The sequence below is a fragment of the Amborella trichopoda genome, chromosome 1 (genome assembly GCF_054954075.1).
Source record: "Amborella trichopoda isolate Santa Cruz 75 chromosome 1, AtrichopodaSantaCruz75HAP2 v2.0, whole genome shotgun sequence".
Classification (NCBI taxonomy): domain Eukaryota; kingdom Viridiplantae; phylum Streptophyta; class Magnoliopsida; order Amborellales; family Amborellaceae; genus Amborella; species Amborella trichopoda.
This window is the reverse complement of record NC_142336.1, coordinates 19,945,942-19,972,121: the sequence shown is the minus strand read 5'-3', so window position 1 is coordinate 19,972,121 and position 26,180 is coordinate 19,945,942. Positions and strand designations below refer to the sequence as shown.

At 39.1% G+C, this 26,180-nt stretch overlaps 1 protein-coding gene across 2 annotated transcripts; it reads right to left on the bottom strand.

The window, feature by feature from the left end:
* Positions 1-325: 325 nt before the first annotated feature.
* LOC18429837 (serine/threonine-protein phosphatase PP1) lies at positions 326-26,180 on the bottom strand. 2 transcript variants are annotated; one of them, XM_011623497.3, is made up of 4 exons: positions 25,656-26,180; positions 1,738-2,297; positions 1,370-1,582; positions 326-799 (listed from the first exon to the last, which is right to left on the bottom strand). In XM_011623497.3, exons 1-4 carry the CDS (start codon positions 25,831-25,833, stop codon positions 785-787), a joined length of 966 nt encoding a protein of 321 aa, XP_011621799.1. In that variant the 5' UTR covers positions 25,834-26,180; the 3' UTR covers positions 326-784. The 2 variants fall into 2 exon arrangements, with proteins under 2 accessions (XP_011621799.1, XP_006839175.1); XM_006839112.4 differs by having other exon boundaries at positions 326-725.

Sequence of the window (26,180 nt, the reverse complement as noted above, 5' to 3'; positions counted from 1 at the left end):
AGCTAGGGTCGAATTGCCTGTAATTACAGGCTAAGCTGGCAAATCATCCATTCCGGAGACACTCTAGCATCTTTATTGCTATCCAGAACATCCGAACAAGGTTCATTGTTAATGACACCCGCTTTGAAATCTCTTATGTGATTCTGATATAATATGTACTGTAATATAAAGAGCATCCTGTTTTTTGAAAATTGATGCAAAGAGCATTGTACCAAACTCAATTTACAATGAAACCAGGAAGAGGGCTGGATCTCATTTTCTCATGCTACCTTTGCGTGCCAGCAGCCAAATAGGTCAGCACATCCTTAACAAAGATAACACAATCTTAAAAAGAGAGCTCTGTGTAATTAACCGTCTCATACACTTACCAGCAAGTTAATGGCAACCAAAGTACACCAATCAGTTTTTGTCTATTTTAGCTTAAGATCCCTTTACCTGTTTCAGATTTGCTTTATGTTTCTATGCCTTCTCATCTTTAAAGACAATTCACGAGAGGGCCCTCAGAGACATCCCTTGTTCTCAAGGAATCATGCATATTTTACAGTCATAATAAAACAAGGACAGTGCTATTATAAGTAAATGCCAAAATGCCCATGGCCAGTATTGACGTAGGCAGACAGGATCTCATCATCCCCGAACCGTGCCGTCTTTCCACAACTGACTGTATGTGGTAGCTCGAATCCCAATTGCATGTCACACTGAACTGCCAATCATCCCTTGCCACCCTAAGCACCATCAATAAAAACAGCTGAAAATGTTGGTGAGCTGTGACCATTAGTAGTAACTATTTTGTATTAACCTGCATGGTTACCAGGATTAATTCACACTACGATGCATGAAGGACATTATTAGTGCCCAAAAAATCAATTTTGAACCGACCATCACATCACAAAACAATTTATAATTCAAATTGTAACAAATCAAACACCCATAGAGAGCAAATGACAACGGACCAAATCGCCATTCGGCTAATTAGAATTTGAAGAAATATACAATTTGACAAAATTTTGCAATCAATTTAACTTACAATAGTGGGCAGCTGATCAGGCCCCTATTTTTAAAACAAAACTACCGCACATGTAATGCTTTTCTCCACTTACCAATGTAATGATATAGGTGGAACGTATATAATGTTACTTATAAAAATAAGCGAGCAAATGCTAGAGAATTTGAAGGAGTTTTGATTATTTGGCATATTTACGTTCATTATTTAACATCGATACGATCGTTTGACCAAATTTAGAAAATAACTAATGTTATGGCAATTTGTTAAAAACAGCACCATTTTGGAAATAGCAATCAGAATAGCTGCCTTTATCTAGATTTACCTAAGGAAAAAATACTCTGCAAGCCATGCCATGCTACTTACCTTTCGTGGTGGCGTCCCTGGTTTTGATGTGTTGTTACTAAATCCCATCTTTCCCTTTTTCTCGGTTGGCTTTAGGATTTGAAATGAGCACATCAAACTCTCATCAACACTCATCATAGCACCCGCATTGTCAAACTCCCCACAATAGTTAGGTGCCGAAAATATGGTCACAAGCTGCCTCTTTGCAAAAAACTCATACCCATCTTCCACAACCTACTTAAGCTCTCACAGTTAAAACAAAATTTCAGAGTTCTATTGGCATCAGAACTCACTATAGCAAGAGATAAGCAGCAATGCATATCAAAGTTGTTAATCTTTTAAACGAAGTCAAAGCTAACTAGCTCAAAATACATATACAGTCAGTCTACCTGGTGGGCACGGCAGATGAGATCAAGGTCATGCTTGTTCAAGAACTCGGCAACCTTGTCAGCCCCAAATGTGTACGAAACACCTCTGTCATTTTCACCCCAGCCCTCAATTTCTTTGTCAGGATCAGCCCAAAGCAAATCACAAAGGAGGCCCTGGTCAGGCACGTCAACAGGGCGAGCAATGTTGCGAACCTGATCCAAGCTATTCATGTCTGGTGAAAGTCCTCCATGCATGCAGAGGATCTTCTCGTCAATGAGTGCAGCCACAGGAAGGCAGTTGAAGCAATCAGTGAATATCTTCCAGAGGCGAACATTGAATCGCCGCTTGCACTCGTCATAGAAGCCGTAGATTCGATTAATTGAAGCACACTCATGGTTCCCTCTCAAAAGGAAGAAGTTTTCTGGGAATTTGATTTTGTAAGCCAGGAGTAAGCATATGGTCTCTATGCTGTGTTTACCACGGTCTACATAATCACCCAGAAATAGATAGTTTGCTGCAGGAGGAAAACCACCATACTCAAACAATCGGAGAAGGTCAGTATACTGACCATGGATATCACCTGAAAACATGGAAAATATGTATAAGCGGCATGTTTCTTAGAACAAAAGACCAATGTTTCTTTCTTCCGTAAAAAACACAGGCATCTTGCATTATTATGCGAGTTCACATGTACTGAGCCCTGCAAAAATTGTTGGCATCCAGGACATTGTCCACTCAATTGTGCAATGCCACATACTATTGGCAATCCAGCTATTCGGTTTCAGCCTTATGCAAATGTATGAGGAGAGGGAAAAAAATAAGCATTCAAGTCTTCAAACTTCAACCAACCAAATGTCATACATTAGCCTGGGTGCAAAAGACAATTATTCGCAACAGATCACCCCTTTCATCACCTTCCCTGGCCTCCCATCGATTCTCCTTCAATTCAGACAATCACTAAAAACCAAAAAGTAGTGTGATATACCAAATAGGTGACAGAGTCTAGTACATGCCCGTAAAGTATAGTACTTTGGGCCAAAGTTTCAGTAATCAGTACCGCCAGACAAGCCCATACAACTAATTTTTAATTGATAAAAATATTATAAAAACATTCTAACAATCATAAAAATCTAAGAAAAACTGAATATGCTATATATTTTAAAAAAATTCTCCCACTTAATATTAAACTTATCTTCAACATTTTTTTTTTTTTTTGGGGGGGGGGAGGGGGGGGAAGGAAGATGTGAACATTCAATAAACATCAATTCTTCTTACATGCAAAAGGTATAGATCACATATGCCTTTCCCAAATTTCCTCTAAAAGAGATGACATACATTATGATATGGATAGAGTCCTCTCTCAATGTAGAAAAAGTAGGAAAAGATTTTAAAATCATCTCTAATGCAACCTTATGGGGCATTATGTCGAGGGTAAAATATTCTTGAAAATTTCTTAAAAGTTTAAAATGTAGCAAGTTAAAGAATGTTTTTGTTCGGGTTTGTGGCCTTCAAAGGCCTAACAGAGCTTGTAAATAAAATTATATATAGTGATTTATAACACTTCAGTGGAAGTGTACGGTGGATGCAAACCTAGGGTTGGGCTGTCTATATCCCGGGCCATGTTTAAACCCTTATCTCTAGGCATGTGGCAGAGCTGTTGAGGGTTTTCTGTGGGTCATTCTTTATTTGAGGTAAGAGAGATGCCCAGAGACATTGTTTGTAGGCCAAAAGAGTTGTGTGGTCTCCTGTGTGAGAGGAAGAAATTACGAGAGAGAGGGACATATGCTCAACAAAACTTCAGCATGGCATGTGCCGCATTTTGGAAAGCAACCCTATATAAAGGGACACGTGTACATGTGCAGAAAGAGTGTCCATTTGCATTGTGTGCGCATTTAACATGCTCTTAGGGGGGAACCTATATTCCAAATACTAGGACTATGGTTCCATTGTTTAGTGGCAAACTTTATTAGGTCAATCATAAGCCCCTGCACTTGACTGTGGGTTATGGGTCCCGTTAGGCTAGCTTGAGAAGATAGTCGTGGATCATGAATCTTGGCACTGATGGAGTGCCCTGATATTCGCATTTGCATGACCCATTAGGTACTCTATGCACTTCTTTACTATACTTTTCTGTGTTTTAGATTTTTGTCAAACCCCAAAAATATTGTTTTCATCTAAAAATACATTACTATGGATTTTTGGAAATTTTCATAATTTTAAAAATGAATTTTAAATGTGTAAAAACCATAAAAGGGTCTTCCTGAAATTTTAAAAATTGAATGGGAATTTTAAAAAATTTATAAAATTGTGAGCGGTCCACGTAAAGGGGCTAAGATCCCAGCCCTGGGGATGTGGCACAACCGTTGAGGGTTTATTGTGGGCTATCCCTTTTTTGGGGTCAAAGAGATGCCCAAGGACAATTGCAGGCTAAAAGAGCTGTAATCTCCTGTGTGAGGAAGAAGGGTCAAATCCTCAACAAAACTTCTGCATGGCATATACATATGACAAATGCATTTTGGAAAGTGACCATATAATATATAGAGGGACACATGTACATGTGCATAAAGAAAGCATCCCCTTCCATTGTGTGTGCATCTGACTTGCTCTTAGGGTGGAACCTGTAATCCAAATACTCGGACTATGGTTCCACTTTTAATAACTAACTTTGATGAGGCCAATCATGAGTCCCTGCACTTGATTGTGGGTCGTGGGTCCCATTGGGTTAGCTTGAGAAGATAGTTGTGGATCATGGATCTTAGCACGAATGGATTGCCCCGATAGTTATTTGTTTTTTACTCATTAGGTATCTATTCACTTCTAAATTTTATTTCTATGTGTTTTAGATTTTGTAGAACTCCAGAAATATTGTTTTCAACTAAACGTACGTTACTATGAATTTTTTGAAATTTTCAGAATTTTAAAAACGAATTTTAAATGTTTAAAAACCTAAAAGGGTCTTCCTGGAATTTCTAAAATTGCATGGGCATTCTGAAAAATTTATAAAACTGTGTGGGACCCAAGTGGAGGGGCTAAGGGCCCAGCCCCACACGTGTGGCCCCACTAGGGGTTTCACGTGGACCCCACTAGGGACCACACGTCCCTTTCTATGGGATGCCCTCTTTTATGTGGCACATATTCTCTTTTAGTAATAGTATTCTATATGGAATATTTTCTTGGTGAAAATATTATTTGATCCAATAAAATACTCTTTAAAAAATTATCTTGGTGATTTTCTTGTTATGCAGTTATCTTTGACCAAATTTAAATTATTTGAACTCCTAATTATCTCTTTTTGAGAGAATAGGATTTCTAGATGATCCTAGATTAGTGTAGATAGAAGATAAGTTTTGACTGGTCAAAGTTCTAGATAAATTAAAAGTGTATACGGGTCAAATCTCAAGGATAAGGTTCTACATATTCACTCTAGATCATGATGGATGATCTTGGAGATGGATGACGCAAATTAAATCTTATCTCTCACTTAACAGATCAATTAATAAAATCCTAATTAATGTTGAACTCCTAATCTGAGTGGGACTCATAGCCCTAGAGCCTATATATGTAGGAGGTTCTCCCCCTCTTTCCATATGTGGGTTGTCCCCCTAATCTGATTGAACTCATCATATGATGGCTGATCTTGAAATCTAAAAGAATTCACTCTAGTCCAGTAGAATTCCAGGAATCTGCAGGAACCTCATCCACACCCCTCTCTAGAGTGAATCTATATTGCCACTTCTTTCAGTTTTGTCACCACATGTTCACGTCAATTTTGATTTTAGGTTTCATAACATAGAGTGTGAAAACTATTATTTTCCATTTTTTTCACTCACAAAATGATGGCACTTTAGGTATGAACCACACCTAGAGGGGGTAAGATATGGCATAAGAAAATCACACTAAAACTATTCTAGATCACATAAAAAGGCATGACAAATGGGAACAGCATCCATACAAGCCTTTCTACAACTCAATAAGTTATAATTATAAGCAATAAATGCTAGTTCGAAGAGTCTAGGGTTTAAAACAGACGTTCTATAACAACTAAAGAAATACAAGCCAAAACAATGGCACTAATGAAGGCACAAAAGTCAAAATATTTAACGAGAACATTCTAAAAGAATAACAAAAGATGACCAAACTTCTTATCTCCATCAGGGACTGATTCTCTGGTTTAGACCCTCTCCCCATCCGGTAAGTTCTCAGTTGCCTCTTTCTACAACAAACGTATTCAACCCCCTACTTACCCCCTGAACCCCATTTCTACTCTTTCCAAAGTCTGGTCAACCTTAGCCTCTCCAAAAGTCCAAACGTTCAATTGGATAGCCTGCTGCCAACAGGCTCTCACGGTCGACCAGCTTCAAAAAAGAGGCCTTCCACTTCCTAATAGATGCGCTTTGTGCCTGCAAGAGGAAGAGATGAACCCTCACCTTTTCCTACATTGCAGCCAGGCTTTCAATCTATGGAGCCGTATTCTTCAGCTGTTCCATATTCAATGGGTCCTCCCACCCTCGGTTAAGGCACTCACCTCCTCCTATTCTGGTTACCATTGGCCAATGGCCGGCATAACTCTATGGAAGTCAGCAATCGCTGCCACCATATGGGTTATATGGATAGAAAGGAATGAGAGGGTGTTCCAAGGCCCCAAAAACGATGTTCATGTGCTCTTCCACAAGGTTACTTCCCTAGTAACCTTTTGGGCTTCTACCCACAGAGACTTTGTAGGGATCCCCTCTAACACTTTCCTCAGTAAGTGGGAGAATATCATGCACCTCCAATCTCACAAGATTCAAAGACCTCACAACTGGCAGGCCCCTCAAGAAAACGCAGTCAAACTCAACTTTGATGGTTGTTCGCTAGGGAACCCAGGGCCTTCAGGGGCAGGAGGGGCATTACGTGATCACAATAGCAATATCCTCGTCACCTACTCGGTAAATGTGGGACAAGGAGATTCCCAGTTCGCTGAAGCCTTGGCTCTTCTGTTAGGCCTCAAAAGATTCAACCCCTCATGGGGTCAACTTTTTGTGGTGGAAGGAGACGCCCAAAACATCATCTCTTGGGCAGCAAGCACCTCCCCCCCTCCTTGGTACCTCTCAAGGACTTTTTACGAAATCCACCACATGCAGTGATATCAATGTCTTATGGAGGCATACTTGGCGGACGTCGAACGAGCTCGCCGATCTTCTAGCTAAAGACAGAGCACGAGCATTTGCGGAAGACCCCGACCGGTCCATCTCCTTTTTTGCTTTGGACCACAGAGGGCTCCTAGAACTGTAGTTAGCCTACTCTTTTACTTGTACTCGGGCGTTCTTATAAGCCACTTTTTTTGCTACACTATTTTTTGTACTCTGGCAGTAGACTAGGCCATTTTTTGTATAGGGTCTTGGGACCTATTTTTTGACCGAGATACCCGTCTCATGGGTGCTCGAGGTCCTCTCTTTCCTCCTCCACTTGTACTCGGTCTTACAGCAATACAATGTTAACTTTATCAAAAAAAAAAAAAAACAAACAAAACATGACCAAACTCTAGTATAGGTATTGGCATCAGCATGTAATAGCTGAATAAACCCGGCATGTAGAGACCATGTGTCCAAGCAATGAATAGGAGTTTTGACTCATGATCTGACCAAAAAAGTGAAGTGTCAACATAACATTGTCCCATGTTAGGTTCAATCAATATTTAAAAAACCGGATTGGTCGGGTGTACCAGCCATTAGGGAAACTAGCGATCTGGGGGGAAGAATCAACTGTAAACCAATTTAAAAAATTGAAAACAAAAATTAAAAATAAAACAAGAGGGAATTGGTTGATTCAGCCCAATTCCCTGACATAACCGGCCGATCCTAGTGGGAACTGCCCAGTTCCCAATATCGCCGAGGAATTGGTATGGTCCCCAACGATTCCCAAGTCGGATGGGTGGGGGGGGGGGGAATCGAAGCCGACGATTTTTAAAACACCACGTTGAATAAACTAGCACAGTATAAGTATATAATTGCCCTCGAGGATTTGCAAGACAGAATTGCCAAAAATAAGCCTCAAATAAATAAACTACTGGCACTGTTTGATCAAGGAAAAAAAAAAAAAAGAAAGAAAGAAAGAAAAAGAGAAACTAATTCCCATGTCACATCATGCAATCCTGATATCAAATACACCCATGTCCCCTACCCATTCATTGCCAAAGAGATAAGCCATACAAGAATGACAATCACCATTCTGAAATTTTGGCACTTAGTTCAGTGCTTAGGACATAGAGGCAGTGGAACAAAGCCCTATGATCCAGATCTCACCTCTCCTACTCACAAGAAAAATTCACAAGCAACATTATGGGATTTGCTTTGAGCCAGCTTCGGTTTCATTCCGAAAGAAAAAGTGCTTCAGCAATTATAGTTGATTTGGGGAAATCTCCCAGCAGTTTTGAAATTGTCAAAAGATAGGAAACATTCTAGGGAAACTTTTAGCGGTTTGTAGAACATTGATTACCATAAAAAATTATAACCATCTGAATATGCAATTTAGCAACTTAGGCCAGGTTTGGATCATATACAATGATATGAGCCATGGATGCAGCAAATTTATATGCAATTGATGCTCTTTTTCGGCATTCTGCATTTGGAGCTCCAGTTACAGACAAATTGTATGTAAACTCCGTTTAACTGGGACGGGGGGTAAAAACTTTAAAGATCTGCTTTCCTATATCCCCATTAAGAAGATTTGGTGCAGCTGCTTATATGCCACATGCAAACTGGCACTTAATCCTTCACATTTATCAGCCAACTAATAAAGATCGACAACCAAATATCTAAATCAACATCAGTTAGTCACATTAACCAAACTATTTAAAGAAGATTACAACCACGCACACCACAATTCATTATCATTTTTTTTAAAGCCAATCTCCTAGGCCAAGCTAACTCATGGAGACAGCCAAATTTTGTGAAATAGTTAAAATATACAGCAGAAAAGAAGTGGAAGAATGAGGGTGTTGAGGATGTAGAGAAGGAAAGAAATGTAGAGAGAGGTTTCGAATGAGACACAAGGAAAAGAGGATAGGAAGTCATGTCCCAATTGACCTACATGCCCATCTCTCCTGGTATATGTATAATTAATTTGAACTTGTATACAGTGATATCCTTTTCTGGGGGAAAATACACACAACTCCTTAGGGTCTTAACAATATAAAAGAGTACTAAGTCCGACATTCAACAGATATTTCCTATGAACAACTTGCACATTATCACGAGTTAGAGAAACCTTATGAGTTGGGGCGCCATAACACTCAAAGTATGCCTAACTGCAAAGCATGGTCACAAGGAAGCTAGAAATCTGGAAGAGGATATACTTTATCACTATGCAAGCTCATAATCTTTACCAGTTCTATTCAAACCAATCTATAATATTTCTCTTTCCAAGATATCAATTTGAGAAGTAATAAGGGACTCTTGTGCAATAATGGAATCCAAAGAATGGAAGTATAATTCTATACAAGAGGTGTAAACCAACAGAACACCAGGGCCTGGGTTTCTTAGAGCCTGTATGGAGCAAATTAATCCTATCAAGAGTATACTACCCGGCTTAAAACCAGTATATTCTATAGAATATTACTATGTTAGTTGTTTGGCAGATTGGCAGATATAGTAAATATGCAAGCCTATCTGCATATTCTTTTATATGTTGTTTGGATAAGATCAACCATCTTATGTGGATAAGTTTGAATAAGGTCAACTTGTCATTGTATGGTTGCTCACCCATCCACACACACACACAAACCACCAAGGGTTTTCTCATAGGCCTCTCTCTCAAAAACCACCAACACACAAAATCAACAACAGTTTTCCCATAAACCTCATCATTCAAGCCCACTTATAAACCCTAATTTCTGGCTTTCTCTCATCTGGTTTTCACATGCATCTCAAAAAGATGAGATTTTTGTAGTTTAGGCACTGAATAAAACCTGGTTTTTGCAATTTTACTTTTAGTAGCCCATTTTGCAAAGCTCGGCTGCAATTTTTTTTTTTTTTGACAAGGTTAACTTCTATTGAGATAAAGGGTATACAAAAATGGCATCCCAAAGAGGGTGCACTATACAAAAATAAAGAGTAGCCCACTAAGCAAAAACATATGGGCTAGTGACAATGAAGGCCGTATGTATACACAACAATTATAAGAGATGTGCTGCATCCTGGATGCTACTGAAATAGGTGCGCCTAGGAAGATCAGTCATCAGTTTAAAGAGGCTTCTGTTCTGGCTAGATGATCAGCTTCAGAGTTAGCTTCCTTCCAGATGTGTCTCCAAGAGACATTTAGATTACCACAAGTGGTGGATTTGGTAAAAAATGTGGAGAAGTCTCCACGGTCATATTGGAGAGTTGGTTGCCAGGGAGCATAGTTGGGGGAACCTTGAGGCCACCGTCCCAACAAAGGAACTCGATCCTGCGGTTCCTCCAAGGGATCTTAGAGGAAGCTGGATTTAGAGAAATAGGGATCTCACTCCCTATAAAATGGGATCTCGGTCTACTCCTTATAAAATGGGATCTCCTTGATATTGCAGATTCATTTCTTTAGAATATGTTTAACTATAGTGCATATCAAATCGCGCTATAATAGGATTATGGTACTAAAAAACTACATTGTAATGTCATTGTAAGCGAATTTATGATATTATTAATTGTATTATTGTAGTAAATTAGAGTACTATAACTATAGCAATGGTATTAAGCTAAGGTGTATGATAATAGATAAAGCGAACATTGGCGTGATCCTAATTTCATCCTATACTATTAATTGAACGCCTTTTATGTATAATGGAGCTTAGACCCCCCCCCCCCCCCCCCCCCAAGTCAACAGCTCAATCCCAGTGACCTGTGATCTTGCTCCCAGGTATGCTAAGATCTAACTCCTTAACTTGTTCGATGTATGGATGTCGATCCTAATCCCAGGGAACTTCCACCCTATGGCGGTTCAGTGTTCCCCGAATCGATCCCGCTCCCGAACCTACTCCCGCCTTCAACAACTATGCTCAGGAAATAACAATCTTGGAATCACCTTCAATAACCAAATTTGGCCCCCAATCATGGTTAAAGTACTTGAGTCCCTCTGTTAATGCTAGTGATTTAGCCGTGGTGGAATCAGCCTGGCCGATGGGGATGGAGGAGTAAAGAGTCTCGCTTAAATAGTTTCTAAAGAGTCCTCCTACACCCACCGGACATGGATTGCCCAAGGAGCTGCCGTCGAAATTCAATTTGGATCGCCCTACCACAGGCGGCCTCCAGAGAGATGCCCTTTAGGATTCTAGATGGCCGCAGATAAAGCATTTCTGTACAATTTTGTAGAAAGTTAGCCGACAATAAGTGTTTGAAAGGGCCATGGTTTAAGGTCCAAAAAATTACGAAGGAGAGATGTGGTTGCTCATGTCTGTTGGAGTGGATCTAGTGTCTTTGAAAACTCTATGGTTCCTTTCCATCTAAATGACCCATATGATGGCAGCGACTAAGGCTTTTCCAAAGGAGGATCCCTGATTTGGACTAGGGGAGGGGTAGAGAGAGGTAAAAATACAGGATACTGGGGGTGGGTCACCCACTTCCATTGAAAGAGCCTAAGAATGATTCCCCACAGTTCCTGCATCATTGCGCAGTGTATGAAGAGGTGATCATTGGATTTCTCCTTCTCCTGGCACATAACGCTCTAGATGGATGCAACGGTGAATTGGCCACTGGGGTTGGGGGACCACGGCAACGTGTCACCGCCCGTGGAACGGAAGGATAAGGAGTGGAGAAGGGTGCAGACGATCAAGCAATAATATCAGCTTGGAAGTTCAATAAAAAACCATCAAGCAAAAACACATTAAGTAATAATTATAGGTTTTATTTATTCCAATATAATATCAGCTTCAAAGTTCAATCATTCAAAACAAAAGAATTAGAAAAATCTTTCTCAAAAAAAATGGAAAGGAATTTCCAGAGAGAGAGATGAGGCATGAAGAAAGTTGTAGACCATGCAAAAAACCAACAAAAAAGTGTTTTTTCACATGAAAAAAGCATAAAAAAGCACCCCTGCAAAATAGATATTGGATTGAATGAGACTAAATGATCATTAATCAAGAGCTTCAAGGATCATCACAAGATTTCTTGCAATAACCAACAAAGTATTCCAAATATTTCGTTTTCTAAAACCTTATTGCAATAACCAGCAAGATCTTGTTGGTTATTCCAAATATTTCATTTTCTAAATATTTCGTTTTCTAAATATTTCTAAAATTCCAAGTATTCCAAATATTTTCTTGTCTAAAACCTTATTCCAAATATTTCGTTTTCTAAAACCAAATATTTCGTTTTCTAAAATCATGTTGCAATAACCAACAAGATTTCTTGCAATAACCAACAAAGTATTCCAAAATAATGTTTCAATATACTTACTTGGGCTTCAAAAACAAAGTTCATTGATGATGGAATTCTCCGTCAAAACTGATGAAAACACCCTCTAGGCAATGGATTTCTGGTAGAGAGAGGGAACTCCCCATATGAGCTCTCTCTCTCTTTCTATCTTACATATTCGTTTTCTAAAACCTTATTATTTCTTTTTAATTCTATTTGCCGATTATTTCTTTTTAATTCTATTTGCCGAAAATGCCCCAAAATAATAAAAAAAGGGACAAAATTAAACTAGCTGAAATGGGTATTTTCAATAACAAGAGAGGGCATATTGTTAAAAATATGAACTCAAAACCAACAGGTCCACTGCTCCAATGTTAGTTTACTGCATTATCCAATCCAAAACAGTAGATCGGCATGGACAGGCAACCAGTTTTCCAATTCCCAGTTAGAATTGGCACATCCAGCACAGTCTAGATATCAATTGGTTGGGACTGAGATTACGAGGATCCATAACCTTTCAATGACCTAGATTCTATTTATCATTAAAGAGGAGTCCAAAGAAGATCTAGACATAGGGTGAAGGTCAAGAAACAAAAGCTTTGGTGAGATTTTGGCCACTACTGGAACCCCTCCGAGACACCACTCTCTTCACCTACAATTCACTCCTCTATCCACCTCAATGGATTACAAAGAGGGTATTGTCACTCCATCTAGTTATTTTCCCCATAGCTTCAACCATCGTTTGGTTTCTACAGGAGAAAGTATATGGGAAGAATTTGTTTGACGTTAGATAAAGGCGATTAATGGTTGAGTTCGTTTTTCTTGAAATGCAGAGAGGGAGAGAGAGAGAGCGAGAGTGCTCAAAAAAAAGACTAAGAGAGCTTGGGTCCTGAAAGAAAGCAAATACGGGGTTTATGGATGAGTTTAGGTTATATGGAAATTAAAAAAAAAAAGACTATCAGAAATAAACTCATAAGCATTGTTTTAAAATTCTGGCACCTCAATGGGTAGGTGGTTGAAGCCCCAGGCTGCTCCGCATTGACCTAGGTGAATGCCTGATGCACCGAGTACAAAAGGCTCCGGTCTTTTGGACCAAGGCACCACCTTGGATGGTATCTAGCAGCCACCTAAGCCCGCACCTTAGCCAAACTTAAAACAAACCAGCAAGCCCATGTCTTCAAACCCATCCCCTCTCTTAAACCTCCTTCCCTTTCGCCCATGTCTTCAAACCCATCCCCTCTCTTAAACCTCCTTCCCTATCTTCTTGCTTTTGAACCGCATCCCCAATCCTTGAAAAAAATAGAAAAATCTCCTTTACTTGAAAATGCCACTCCCCTCATTCTTAAAAACCCACACCCTTCCTTCCTTGAAAAGAACACCCCCTCTCTTTTTTTACTCTTTCTTTTTTGTTTTGGAGAATGGTTTACATCCCTACCCATACCCGGCGAAAAACAAAAGAGAGAAAAAACCTACCACCCCTTCCTTGAAAAGAACAGCTCCCTTTCCTTGAAAAGAACAACCCCCTTTCCTTGAAAAGCATAACCCCACTTCCTTGAAAACCCCACCCTCCTAGAAAACCCAATGTTCCTTGAAAAGAACTCCCCCCACCCCAAAAAGCCCACATTCCTTTTTGAACATGTCCCCCCCCCCCCCCCCCCCTCTATAAAAAAAGGAGGAACATAAAGACCTCTTCTTTGGACCACCTAGGAATCTAGGCACGCCAAGGCGGCCCGAATCCACATTTTTTAGCACTGCTTATAAGGGACATGGAAAAACAATGAATAAGTTTGTAAGGGAAAGTACATTTTGCAAGGCATGACAATTGAAAATGTCAACCACAGTTTTGGAGTTTGGAGACCCACAAAAACGTATCGTCAAAATGAATTGTTCATAAGGAGCAATCGCTACTCAATCCTCCTAAATGCTCTCCGTTTGGTTTCTTTGAGGGAGAAAAGGTAATCCAACAAGTGATCCTCTGTCACCTAGCTTTTCATCATTGCCATGGAATGTTTGAGTAGACAACTTGGAGCTAGAAGGTTTTCAAAAGTGAAGATGCACAAAGTACTCGAACCCCCATACCATGATTATATGCAAATAACTTATAGTGTTCAACAAAAGTTATAGTTACCAGAATCATCCACCCTAAGTAGAGATTCTGGTCCGGCGTTTCTGTGAAGGAATCGCAACAGTTCCCAATTCCAAGAAGTTAGGAATCACAATTCCAAATTATTCTCCCATTCTGATGTTGTTGGTGTTGTTATGTATAGAGGACAAGTCCAAGGTATAGGAAAACAAAATTTTATTCCATACAAATCATATTACACTTGTTACAAGCAATTTACAGCTACATAGATGGTTACAATGCACTCAATCCTCACATACAATCACTCAAAAATTACAAGGATCACTTCAAATAGTCCCTAGTACAATTTTCCACTCAAACAGGATGCTACAAAGAATATAAAAAAATACAATGAAATCTTTCCTAACTCACAATTCACCCAGTTACATATTGCTCATGAATCCACAAAAATACTTAGAATGCAAACACTCATATGAACTCAATCTCAAAAACAAACACATGCAACTAGTCTAATGGCATGGGAAGCTGGTGAAATTTTCTCATATTGCCAGGATGACCCCCACGGACTTAGACACAAGCCTTGTTATAACTTTCCCGATTGCACAAGATAATGAGGCTTAGATTCAATCTAGATGGGAAGCGTGCATCAACTAGATAAAACCACACGAAGATGCAAATTACTCTATCAATCAAACTCAAGAAAAGGGCCTACTTGTGAACCACGAGTGGGAAGAGATATGAGTTGAGAACAATGAGGAGATAGAAAGTGAAAAATAGGCTTGAGTGCTAGGGATTGAAGCCTTAGATGCAACAAATGACATAACACATCCATGCCTCCAAAGAATGATAAGACAAACCAAAGGGACACTCAAATGCTTAATGTTTTACCTCATAAACTCTGAAAATCCAGCAAGGTAACTCTCACAAGAACTTGAAAGTAATGTGCTCAAATTATATCTAAATACCATGCATACAACTCTTCAACCCTAGCCTACGAGAGAAAACTTAAGAAATGAGACAAGAAAAGGACCTAACCTCACTGTTTTTAATGGATTTAAAGCCAGGTGAAGAGGTTCATTACATGGGAAAAAAAAACTCCATAATGAAGAGAAAAGAAGACTCCAATAGTTGCATGCAATGGCCACCACAAAGGGGAACGTTATTCACTCTCTTTGTATGTGATTTTCTCTCATGAAGTGAAGGAGGCAAGGAGGCATAGACAAATAGTGCATGCCACCTTTCAGCTCAATCAAACTCTCTAAAAATGTTGAGTAGAGTTGGGGTTAAGGAGCTTATATAAGTGATTCAAGTATGGATTTAATTCTAGATTGAATATTAGCCATCAAACAACTTATCTATGGGCAGAAAAAGATTTTGATCCTAAGCTTTGCTCATCCCCGTCTATGGCTATCATAGGATGGGTGAGATTCAATCATCATTATCACCAAATACCTAAATACCTTCCAAATTTCCCATATGCTCATTTGTCATTGAAAAACCCATATTTTGTGGATGCTCCTTTATCACGGTACATTTTATCAAAATTCATTCTTGTCCATTGATTTCAAAAACATTATGTGTGGGGCATCCCACTACTTTCTCCCTTTAAAATATTTTCAAAAATTCATACTCTCTTTTAATGAACAGTCACTTTCACTTTGAGACCATATATTACACATGACGTGATAGTCTGTCATAATGTGTCATAAGCCTTATCATTAAGCGAATAGAAATCCAACACACACGTAAAGCATCATGACCCTCAAAAACAATTGGATGAAAATTTTCAAAATATAAATAATATTTAGAAAATAAATTTCCTACATTCACACATGTGCACATGCATGTGTACAAAAACCCTAATTTTCATAGCACACTTATCCACAATATGTGGAACTTCCAAATATGGGGCCTACGCTCCAAGGGAACTTGTCCATATCACCTCCACGTGGGAGTGACGAGCGCCAGTGGGGCCTCGCATGTAGCATTGTGACACACTTTGGACATTTGTGTGACACATTCCACATGTACAGGATGTCCTTAGGTGGAATTAAGTGCAAACAAATATCTAAAGCCATTTTTACTTAATAAAATTCCCAAAAACTCTCAAAACTTATTATAAAACATTTTTAATCATTCTCTATCAAAATAACTCAATTAAGCATCCAAAAAAAAATCTAGTTAGGGAAATTAGGATCCTTCAAGAGGTTGGGTTGTATCCACTGGGCTAACTTCAAAACCTTTGGCCAATTTCTTGTTGGAGTTATGGCCTTTCAAGGCCCTGACTCCACCAATCATAATAGTTCTTGGTCACAGTGGGAGTGATCTGGAACGTTGCACTTACCCGATTTTAGAGAACTGGGATCCGGGAAGTCGAAATACTAAGACGAGTCCCAAGAGCTTGACTCAAAACCAAGAGGTTAGAGGTTCTCCTATAGTCAGCATCGACATGAGATTGTCTCATGAATATATAAGCCACAGCATAAGAGATAGGATTGAAAAAACCAATATAACAAACATTTGAGAAGAAGCCTTGTGTGAGTAGACTAGGCTTGAGAAGGCATAAGCCAAAATCCCCGACAATTCAATTTACTCAGCATGCGCATAGGATAATCAATAGTGGGAAGCCGTTATGATAAAGTAGATCCGTTTGATCATAGTTGTGCACATGTGCAGAGAGAAGACTCCCACATCCGTAAAAGTGCATCTCCTTCGGGGTGCACCTGTAATCTATTGAACATCCTGAAACTGAACCATATATTGGTTCAACTTTAATAAAACAAGCATGGCTCACTGCTTAAGACTGTGGGACCTAGATTTGTTGGGACGACTTAAGAAAATGGCTAAGCGTTCCGAAGCTAAGTCAGTGGAGTACCATACAACCCTATCTCTTGAAGGATCTTTATTCTCTATTTGGATTTTTACTGGTTGCCAAACTAAGTGAATTTGTTAGAAAAATATTTAAAAATAATTATAATAATTTTGAAAATTTTAAAAAAATTTAGAAATTTAATTAAAAATAAAAATTCAAAAATTTATTTGCACAAAAATTTCACCTAATGATGCTCACACATGTGGGGCATGGCACCCAAATGGCCAATGTGTACCACCACACCATGTGTGGGCCCAACATAAGATGCCCTTTCTCCGTGGATATGACGTGGACAATTCAAGTGCGGTAGGAGGCCATTGTTTGGATGAGCCACATATTGTGGATAAGTGTGTTGTAGCCACATAGTGTGTATACACTTGAGTTGTAAGAAATTTATTTTCTTGTTAATTATTTATATTATGAAAAATCCCAACCAATGATTTTTTAAGGTCAAAGATGTTGAGTGTGTGTTGATTTCCTATTGGCTTAATGATAAGGATTATGACAATTTCTAAGATGTTGTCTCCTAGTGATGTGATTATTCATCAAGAGAGAATGTGAGTTTTTTTATGAAATGTTCTTGAGAAAGAAAGTACTGGGACGACCCACATATGTTGAGTTGAAATCAAGGGACAGCATCAAGTTTTGATAAAATGGATGGTGATTTAAGGGCATCCAAAGAAATTAGAATTTTCACGGTCAAAATGAGAATAAGGAAAATTTAGAGGGCATTTTAGGTATTTGGTGATAATGGTGTTTAAATCTCACCCATCCTATGATAGCCATGGATGGTGATGAGCAAGGCTAGGATCAAAGCCTCTCTCAACCCTTGGATAACTCAATAGATAGCTTAGATTAAATCTAGGGTTAAGATCATACTTAAACCACCTATATAAACACCTTAACTCTAACTCATCTTATTTTTTTTCAACACACTTGAGAGTTAGTAGTGACCTTAAGAAAGTGGCACCCCCTCCCATGGTGCTGCTCCTCCTTCATTCACTTTATAAGTGAATAGTGTGAATACTACACACCACCATTAAAGGCTCCTTTCTCTTTACCTTGGCAACACGTCTATATCATTTAAGAGACCAAACCTTGATGTAAATCATCTAAAACAGTATGGTTCAGCTCCACTTTTGATCTTTTTCTTGACTTCCTCTTCAAGTCTTGACGCTAGGGTGTGTAATTGTTGCATACATAGTTACTTGAAATAGTTTTGAGTATTTAGTGAGTTTTTCTTCGCTGATTTTTTCTGAGATATTTTAGTCATCAAAACAAGCATTCGAGTTTCTCCTGAAATCCTCTTCATACTATGTGACGTGGTGTACACAATAGTACATTTTGTTGCATGCACATCTAGGTTTCACTTGTTATCCCCCACATTCATTTCACTTACCATTTTCCCACACCTAGTTCACTAGAAGGCCCTCTCTCTTTTGAGTTTGATTAATAGAGTAGACATGCATCTTGATGTGGCCTAAGTTATATAGATGCACGCTTACCATCTAGATTTGATTTAAGCCTCATAATCATGTGCTATCAGAGGAGAGTTTGATCAAGGATTGTGTTAAAACCGTGGGGTCATTCCGGTACTTTGAAAATGTAAATCGGCTGCCCACACCAATTTAATTTAATGCACTTACTTTGTCTTTGTTTTATTGATTTGAAATGTTTATTTAATGTATTGAGTTTGATGTAATTTTTTAGTTTATTGAGTTTGTACTTGTCAAGTGAGTGGGAATAGTTGTCTAGGATCTTGAAGTCCTTTTATTTATTTATTGAATGTGTAGTCCTTGAGGGGTTTCCCCAAGGCATCTTTGATGAAAATTTTATGGATTAAAGGAAATTCAAGTGGAAACGTTTTGGTTTCATATACCATGTAAACTCAATGCTACAACATTTCTCAATTCAATCCAACAATCCCATATCCCACAGTCTCAAGCAGGAGCATATGCTTGGTTTATTAAAGCTGACCCAACAAAATGGCCTTGGTTTCCAGATGTTCAGTGAATTACAAGTGCACCCCCAAGGACATGCACTCTTGTGGATGTGGAGTCCTCTCTCTAGCACATGTGCATAGCTTTGCAGATCAACTTTATCAGTGCAGCTTCCCATTTGAGACTATCCTATGCACAAGCTGTGAGTAAATTTAATTGTCAAGGATTTAGGCTTACGTCCTCTCAAAGCCTAGTCTACTCACAAAGGCTTCTTCTCACACGTTTACTCCATCAAATCAGATTCTTCGATCCTATCTCTCATGCTCTGGCTCACACACTAATGAGGCATTCTCATAACGACCTTCACTAGAGGTGACCCTCAAACCTATCGGTTCTGAATAAGGCCCTTCGGTCTTCCCTCATGATTCGCGGTATTTTGACTTCCGGATCCCAGTTCGCTAAAATCCCATAAGTGCAAGATTCCGGTTCACTCCATTGTGACTAGGAACTATCATGGAACGATGGAGTCAAGACCTTGAATGCCCATAACTCCAACAGTTGGAATCTTGATTTCTCCTCGCCAAAGTTCGCGATCCATAAGTGCACAAGACCGTGATTCAACCACATGAAACCTCGCTTCCAATTTTTTGGAATAGCATTCAAATATATTTGGAATAGATCCAGAACATCCAAATGATAGCCAAAATTTTATGAAATTCTTGGAATTTTTTTAGCAATATTTGAAATTGTGTTATTTAAAATTTTTTAATAATTAATATATAACATGTATCTAAAAACTCCATGGGCATTGACAAGCTCTAGTTTACATCATTCCTAAATTTCGAGAATTTGTAATAAATTTATTTCTTTTTTTTTCTTTTTTTTTTTGAGAAAATTTTAAAAGTACATTTTTAACAAATGTCTTTTTTAAAAATAAGTTTTTAATAAATAAAGTAATTTTATTTTCTTTATTTAATCTAAAAACTATAGAAAATACTTAGTTTGAATGCTTGACCTTATTTCCAATACTTGTAGAGAAGTGTGATCGAGGGTACATCGGCTCCAATGTTAGGGGAGGGTTGTCAAAGACATCAATTTTAATAATAGGGGAGCCTTGGGTAAGCATACTCACTATATGGAGTCCAATACAAATAAATTCTTACTTATACCTTAAATATTTTGCCTTTTGGGACTCATTTTTTGATAATTTTTGACATGGTTCCAAGTGGTTTGTGCAAAATTCTTGGAAGTTACGAATCTCGCTTCCAAGTTGATGGGACCGCGATTCCAACAAGGTAGGACGATTGGAGCATGCTTCACAAATGGTAGGAATCGTGTTTCCTGTGTTATGCATTGTATAGACAGCAATTCCGACTATAGGAATCATCTTGCCACCTACGATTCTGTGATTCCGATTCCTGAACCGATTCGAAATCACGGGTGTTTCCAACAACTATAGGCAAAACTATCAATCCCACCTGCCACTCCCTTGAGACATTGTAGAGATTCTAATCATTGTAGGTCTTCAAGTAAGTTATTGTAAAAGCCACATCTTCTATTCAATAAGCCAAGTCTTTCTCTAAGCCAAAATCTAAAAAATTTTCAAATGCCTTGAAAGCCAACAAAACCTCAGCATACTTAGCATTGTCAATGTTCAAAGGCACCCACCCAACCTATGTAAACCCTTGACGGAAAGGATCATATTCAAAACCAAGGGGTAGAAATCACAAACTATTTCATTAACAAGTCAACTAACACTTATTGGTCAGTCCCAACCTTTTTATTCCTCGGCTAGGGTTCGATATTCAAGATATTCAAAGTGCTCACCTCTATTGTGCAAGTCAAAGAAAAACAGCAACAGAATTCCCATGAGACCATGGAACTCAAAAAATGGATGCATCCTAATAGCAGGGAGAACATTTGCAATCCAATGGAGAAGGAGGTCTCAGCTTCAAGCCAGCTAAGGGACATTAACATCCCTTTGTTGTCTAAACTTGGAGAGGAGCTAGCAAGCAGCATTCACTCTCGATGGACCCAATTCATGAAAGGGAAATGCTATTAAAATTGTTCAATTTGGAATTCAAAAACCACTTCCACCTCCTCAGGGGCATGGAAGAGCATCCATGAAACCTTCCCAATCATTCAAGACCATTGTCAATGAATTTGGGGGGTTAATCCGACTTGGTGATTTCCTGCTTGACTTGGCTTTCTTTCTGGCTGCTTTCCTTCTCTGACTTGGTGCTCAAAAGGTAGACTTCCACTGCAATCTATGGCTGCAAGAGGGGGCAGTAATACTAGCACACAAGGAAGAGATCCTAAGAGACCTTGGGCTTGGGAACAAGCTCAAAGCATTACAATTCTAGCACAAAGACAAATGGAGACTGCTTCCAGCAACTAGCCAAAGGCTGTAAACAGTTCAGATACAGGTTTGGTCCACCCAAGCCAGGGTGACCCAACCCGCTGAGTCAAGGGTCCAGACACAACTAGGTCAAACTCCATTAGATCCAACGATCAAGTTCAAGGCACCGCGGACCCAGGTAGGGTGGACCCAATGGATCTGCCAGGTCCCCCCCACTTGTATACATATGACTGGGTAGGTTCTGAGGGGGGCAAGCCAAACCCATACCCAGATAGATCCAGGCTCAACCCACACCCAACCTGCCGGATCTAGGTTCGGTCCAAACCTAGACATGGATGGATCAATCGGACCCAACTAGCACCCCTAAACTGATGTAATCTAGGAACTCTATCGGAAAAACAGTATGTAAATATCAACTGACCTGGACAGCAACCAGTAGCATGCATTACCTACTGTACAACAAGGAAGCAAAGAACAAGACTCTGGCAGTGATTTGAAAGCCCCATACAGCCCCGAGAATCATGGCACTCTCAGTTGGGCCATCAACAGAAGCTTCTCACCACAGACAAATTTCAGCAAAACAGGTGTAAACTATGAACTGCTGCAACCTATTCAAGAGAGATGCCAAGAACCATCAACATCCCTTGATGAGGTGTCCTTTCAATCAATCACTAGGGAGATTTTCGTAATGCTACGTTTCAACTCTCACACATTTGCAGTCCACCATGCTCCATTCATTTATCAAGGGATGGTGCAAAATATATACAAAAGCATAAACTTGTGAACCATGTGGACAACAATGCTCCCATCAGTTACATTGACAGCCAGGCAAGAGTGAAACATAAGAGCTTTTGAAAGCCAAAGGAGAAACCAAACGAGCTTGCTTAAAGCGATGACTTGTGGATCACCCCTTGCACCCCTGGGCAACTTACATGTGACCCCTCACATGCACAAGATGTGCAGTACCAAAGATATGAGAAGCGCCATCCAACCAATTGGACTCCCACCCATCAAACCATTGAAGCGCCAAAGTCACCAGAAGTGACATGGCAGCCATCCCCTCATCTTTGTAATAAACAAAATATAGACAGAGCGGTTTGTCCCTCATGTTCTGTATTTGGTTGGGTCTTTAAAGACCATTTATGCAAGCAGATCTAGCTTCCTGAGATACCAAATGGATCCTATAACAACGCAGAACTAAAATCCATACACAAGGAGCTACAATTGCTTACCAAAACAACCTCATCCTCCTCATGGTTGAACCAGATTCAAGGTTGCCACTGAATGGTGTAATGTAATGATTCAAGGTTGCAACCGAATGGGGTAATCTAACCAATCTTTCTCATGCTAAACTTAGGCAATTGATTGCCTAAACCAAGGTGATCAGCTCAACCTTCACAGATGTACAATTCATAAATACTTACAGAGAAGGCAACAAAGCAGAAGATAGACTAGCATCCTTTGGCTCAATTAGCGACCCACTCCAACCATGAATGACGTAGGAAAAACATAAGGTGATCCTACACAAGTATAATGAAGTTTTCAAATGCTTGGACAGGAGGGTTTAATAGGTTGGCAAGGCTTCTCAGACTTAGGGACTCAAAGCACCAAAGAGAAAATGCAATTTTGCAAAGGCGATGTAACACATTTGACAACAGAGTCAAGATTGCAATACACCTCTCTAACATATAGAGGAAGTCCAAATTTCAATCATTTTTTAGAATGTATTAGTCCCATAATCAGGGAGGAAAACTTTTGTGGTAACATACACAATCAAGTTATATGTCACACATTCCGATCCATGATTTACTATAAACAAAAACCAATACTTTATTTAGTTCAATTATTCAATAAAGCTCCTAACAGGGAAGAACTCCTTTCAACAGCTCCCATATTTATTGTGTTCAGAAAACATTACCAAATTCAGTCAAGTTAGTTTGGTTCCATTATCTAGTGGCCAACATAAGAAGTAGGAAAAATAAGCCTTAAAACTAGACACTTGTCAGTTGTCTTCACACGACTATTGATGGGTTTGTAATATCAAATCCATGACATCCCGATGCCACTACCACAAGATTGCCATTCTCTTACAACAACATATTAGACCTTCAACACGTGGATACCACACATAAATCAAATAAAGTACTGAAGAGGACGAATAATAAATCCCCATGAGATAAGTACTATGAGTGACTTCATAAGTGAAGGATACAGGTCTAACGCTCCTAAGAATAGTCAATTAAGGAATGAGAAACGAACCAGAGCTCAAGAAGTAAATACTTGGTTCTTTAAGATGGGCATTTTCCTTATTAAACCAAAATAAAATTATTGCCTCCAAAGTTAACCTTTCCTCAAAGATATATATATATATATATATATATATATATATATATATATATATATATATATATTGCATCCACTCCAACTTGGAGAATACATCTAATATTTAATATTGTCATGGAACATGGCTGTAGAAAAGAATTTTGGGCCTTTGGGCCATCTCAATATCTGTACTACAGCACCAGTGTAGCACAATAGCTTGGAGCAACATTCCTCACCTCAGTTGCAGCATCCACCTCACATGAATGCAACCAAACTCAGTTTCAACAGTAGGCTACGACAGGAACCCAGCCCTATCAACAGCACATTTCTAGTAACCACATTCCAAAGCTATCATCTCAATGTTCTCCAGTCCTAATGGCCACTGCTACCCCGCTGAAGCATAGATAGTGGCCCTCCTAAACACATCCGATCATAGAAACCAGAGTCGGGCACCCTTTGTGTAGTAGAACACTCAAAAAACATAATCTCCTAGTCAAGGAAGAGTCAAAGTTCCCTTGCAGGTTATCCATCTGTTAAACAAAGTTTTTAACAAATTTATAAATTTTGAATTCTTCTTTTTACACGTATGTGGCACAAATCTAATCCTCTAGGTAATTCTTTGGCTGGGGAGGGGTTTGTTAGATGCCATATACTTGTAGTTAGCATGGAAGAGTCTTCACACTCCCCTCAAAGGAATCTCTTCAAGCATAAGTTTAACCTTTTGTACTTACAGATTGTTTTATACCCTTATATATGTATATCTCATAATTATTGGGATCAAGAGCTGCATCAGCATTGGGAGCAAAGGATCGTGGAATGCTAGAAGATCCTTACAGTTGGGAACATCGTCAGTACAATGCATATGTTAGGGGTCTAGATCCCCAAATGTATAGTCTAGGACTATATATACTTTTTTAAAGGGGATCTCTTTGTTCATAGCGAGCAAGCAATGCAACCATATTAAAGTATAGCTGTGCTACTAGTTAGATATAAATTAAGAAAATTTTCAATTTGGTTATTATCTTGGTATTTAAGGTTATGAAGAGATCCCTACGAGTTGAAATCCCTAACAGCGGCGATCAAGCTCCCAAAATTTAAAATTGAAATCCCTTGAAGATCCCTTTCCTTGAGCGTTGGAGATCTCAAAATTTAAAATTATATCCCTTGAAGTTCCCAGCAGGTATGGTATATCTTACAGAAATCAACGAAAGAATGTTAACAGACCAAAAAAAATGAAATTATTCCCTCAACATCTGTGGCCAATAGGAGTTCAGGCTTCAATACCTTGACTGCCCCAAGGTCTCCCTCCAAATACCAAAATGCAGTTCACATATGTATTTTCATGAAGAGATTCAAAACTTCCAAGGAAGAAATATCATCTTCAATGGTGAAAATAGCAGCTAAATACTTTATGAGATCAAGTAATACAAACACGATCCTCCTTATAGCATATCTACTAGTTGTATTCACTCAATTAACGGTATACAGAGTCAATGCTCCAAAACATAAGGCACAAGGTTTAACTGACGTACTACGTGATGCAAATTGTATAAATCATAATATGGTATCATAATATCATCATACAAAGTACAACATGGAAAAACATTAGTATGCTATGGCAGACAGAAGTGCCCTAAAGCAGACTTTTTAAAAATTGATACAAGTTTACAATGAAAACAGTTTCAAATTGATACAAGTTTACAATGGAAACAGTTGAAATGCTGTGTTCTGAAATGGCACCCGTGCTAATAAATGCTAATCAAACTGCCAACCAGAAGTTAGCAGATTTCAACAAATTTCGCTCTAGAAAATAATCCGGTAGCAGCTTCCACACCCCCCATTCAGGTAGAATCAACAATAAAACCCCACACAAAATCAAATCACGACTATGAAAATAAGGGGGACCAGGAAAGAATCAAGAACTGAGAAAGAGAAAGGCACAAAGCGAAGAAGTGAAATCACTCCAAAGAAAACCAAGGAAACATGTATATTTACCACAAATCTTGATAGGTGCCTCCAATTCTAAGAGATTCGGTTGACCGATGAAGATCTCCTTAGAAGTCATGCATAGCTTCCTAATCTCAGACTCGGTGAGCTGAACCTGCTTAGGCGTCCTGCTGTTCTTCGCGTCCAGAAGCCGTCGGATTATGTCGTCCAGTTCCCCCTGCTCCATCAGCCACCTCACAAACCCAACCGAACCCTAATCCTGTCCTAATCAACTCCCGAAAACAATAACCCAAAGCATCTACCGCGTGCAACAGATACGCTCACACAGAATTGGTTTGGTTGACGCTCCAAATGACCTCCAGTTACCAAAACTCCACTACTTTGTTTGGATAAGTTTAGCTATAAATAACATGGATAAATAACATATATTTGTAGTTGTACTGCTATGGATGACTGTATAGCGGCCATTAATGGTTTCAAAAAGAGGAAAATGGGCACCGGCTTTGCCTTTCAACGGCCGGCCCCCTGGCTTCTTCTGCAATAACTTCAATCAATAATAACACAACACCTGCA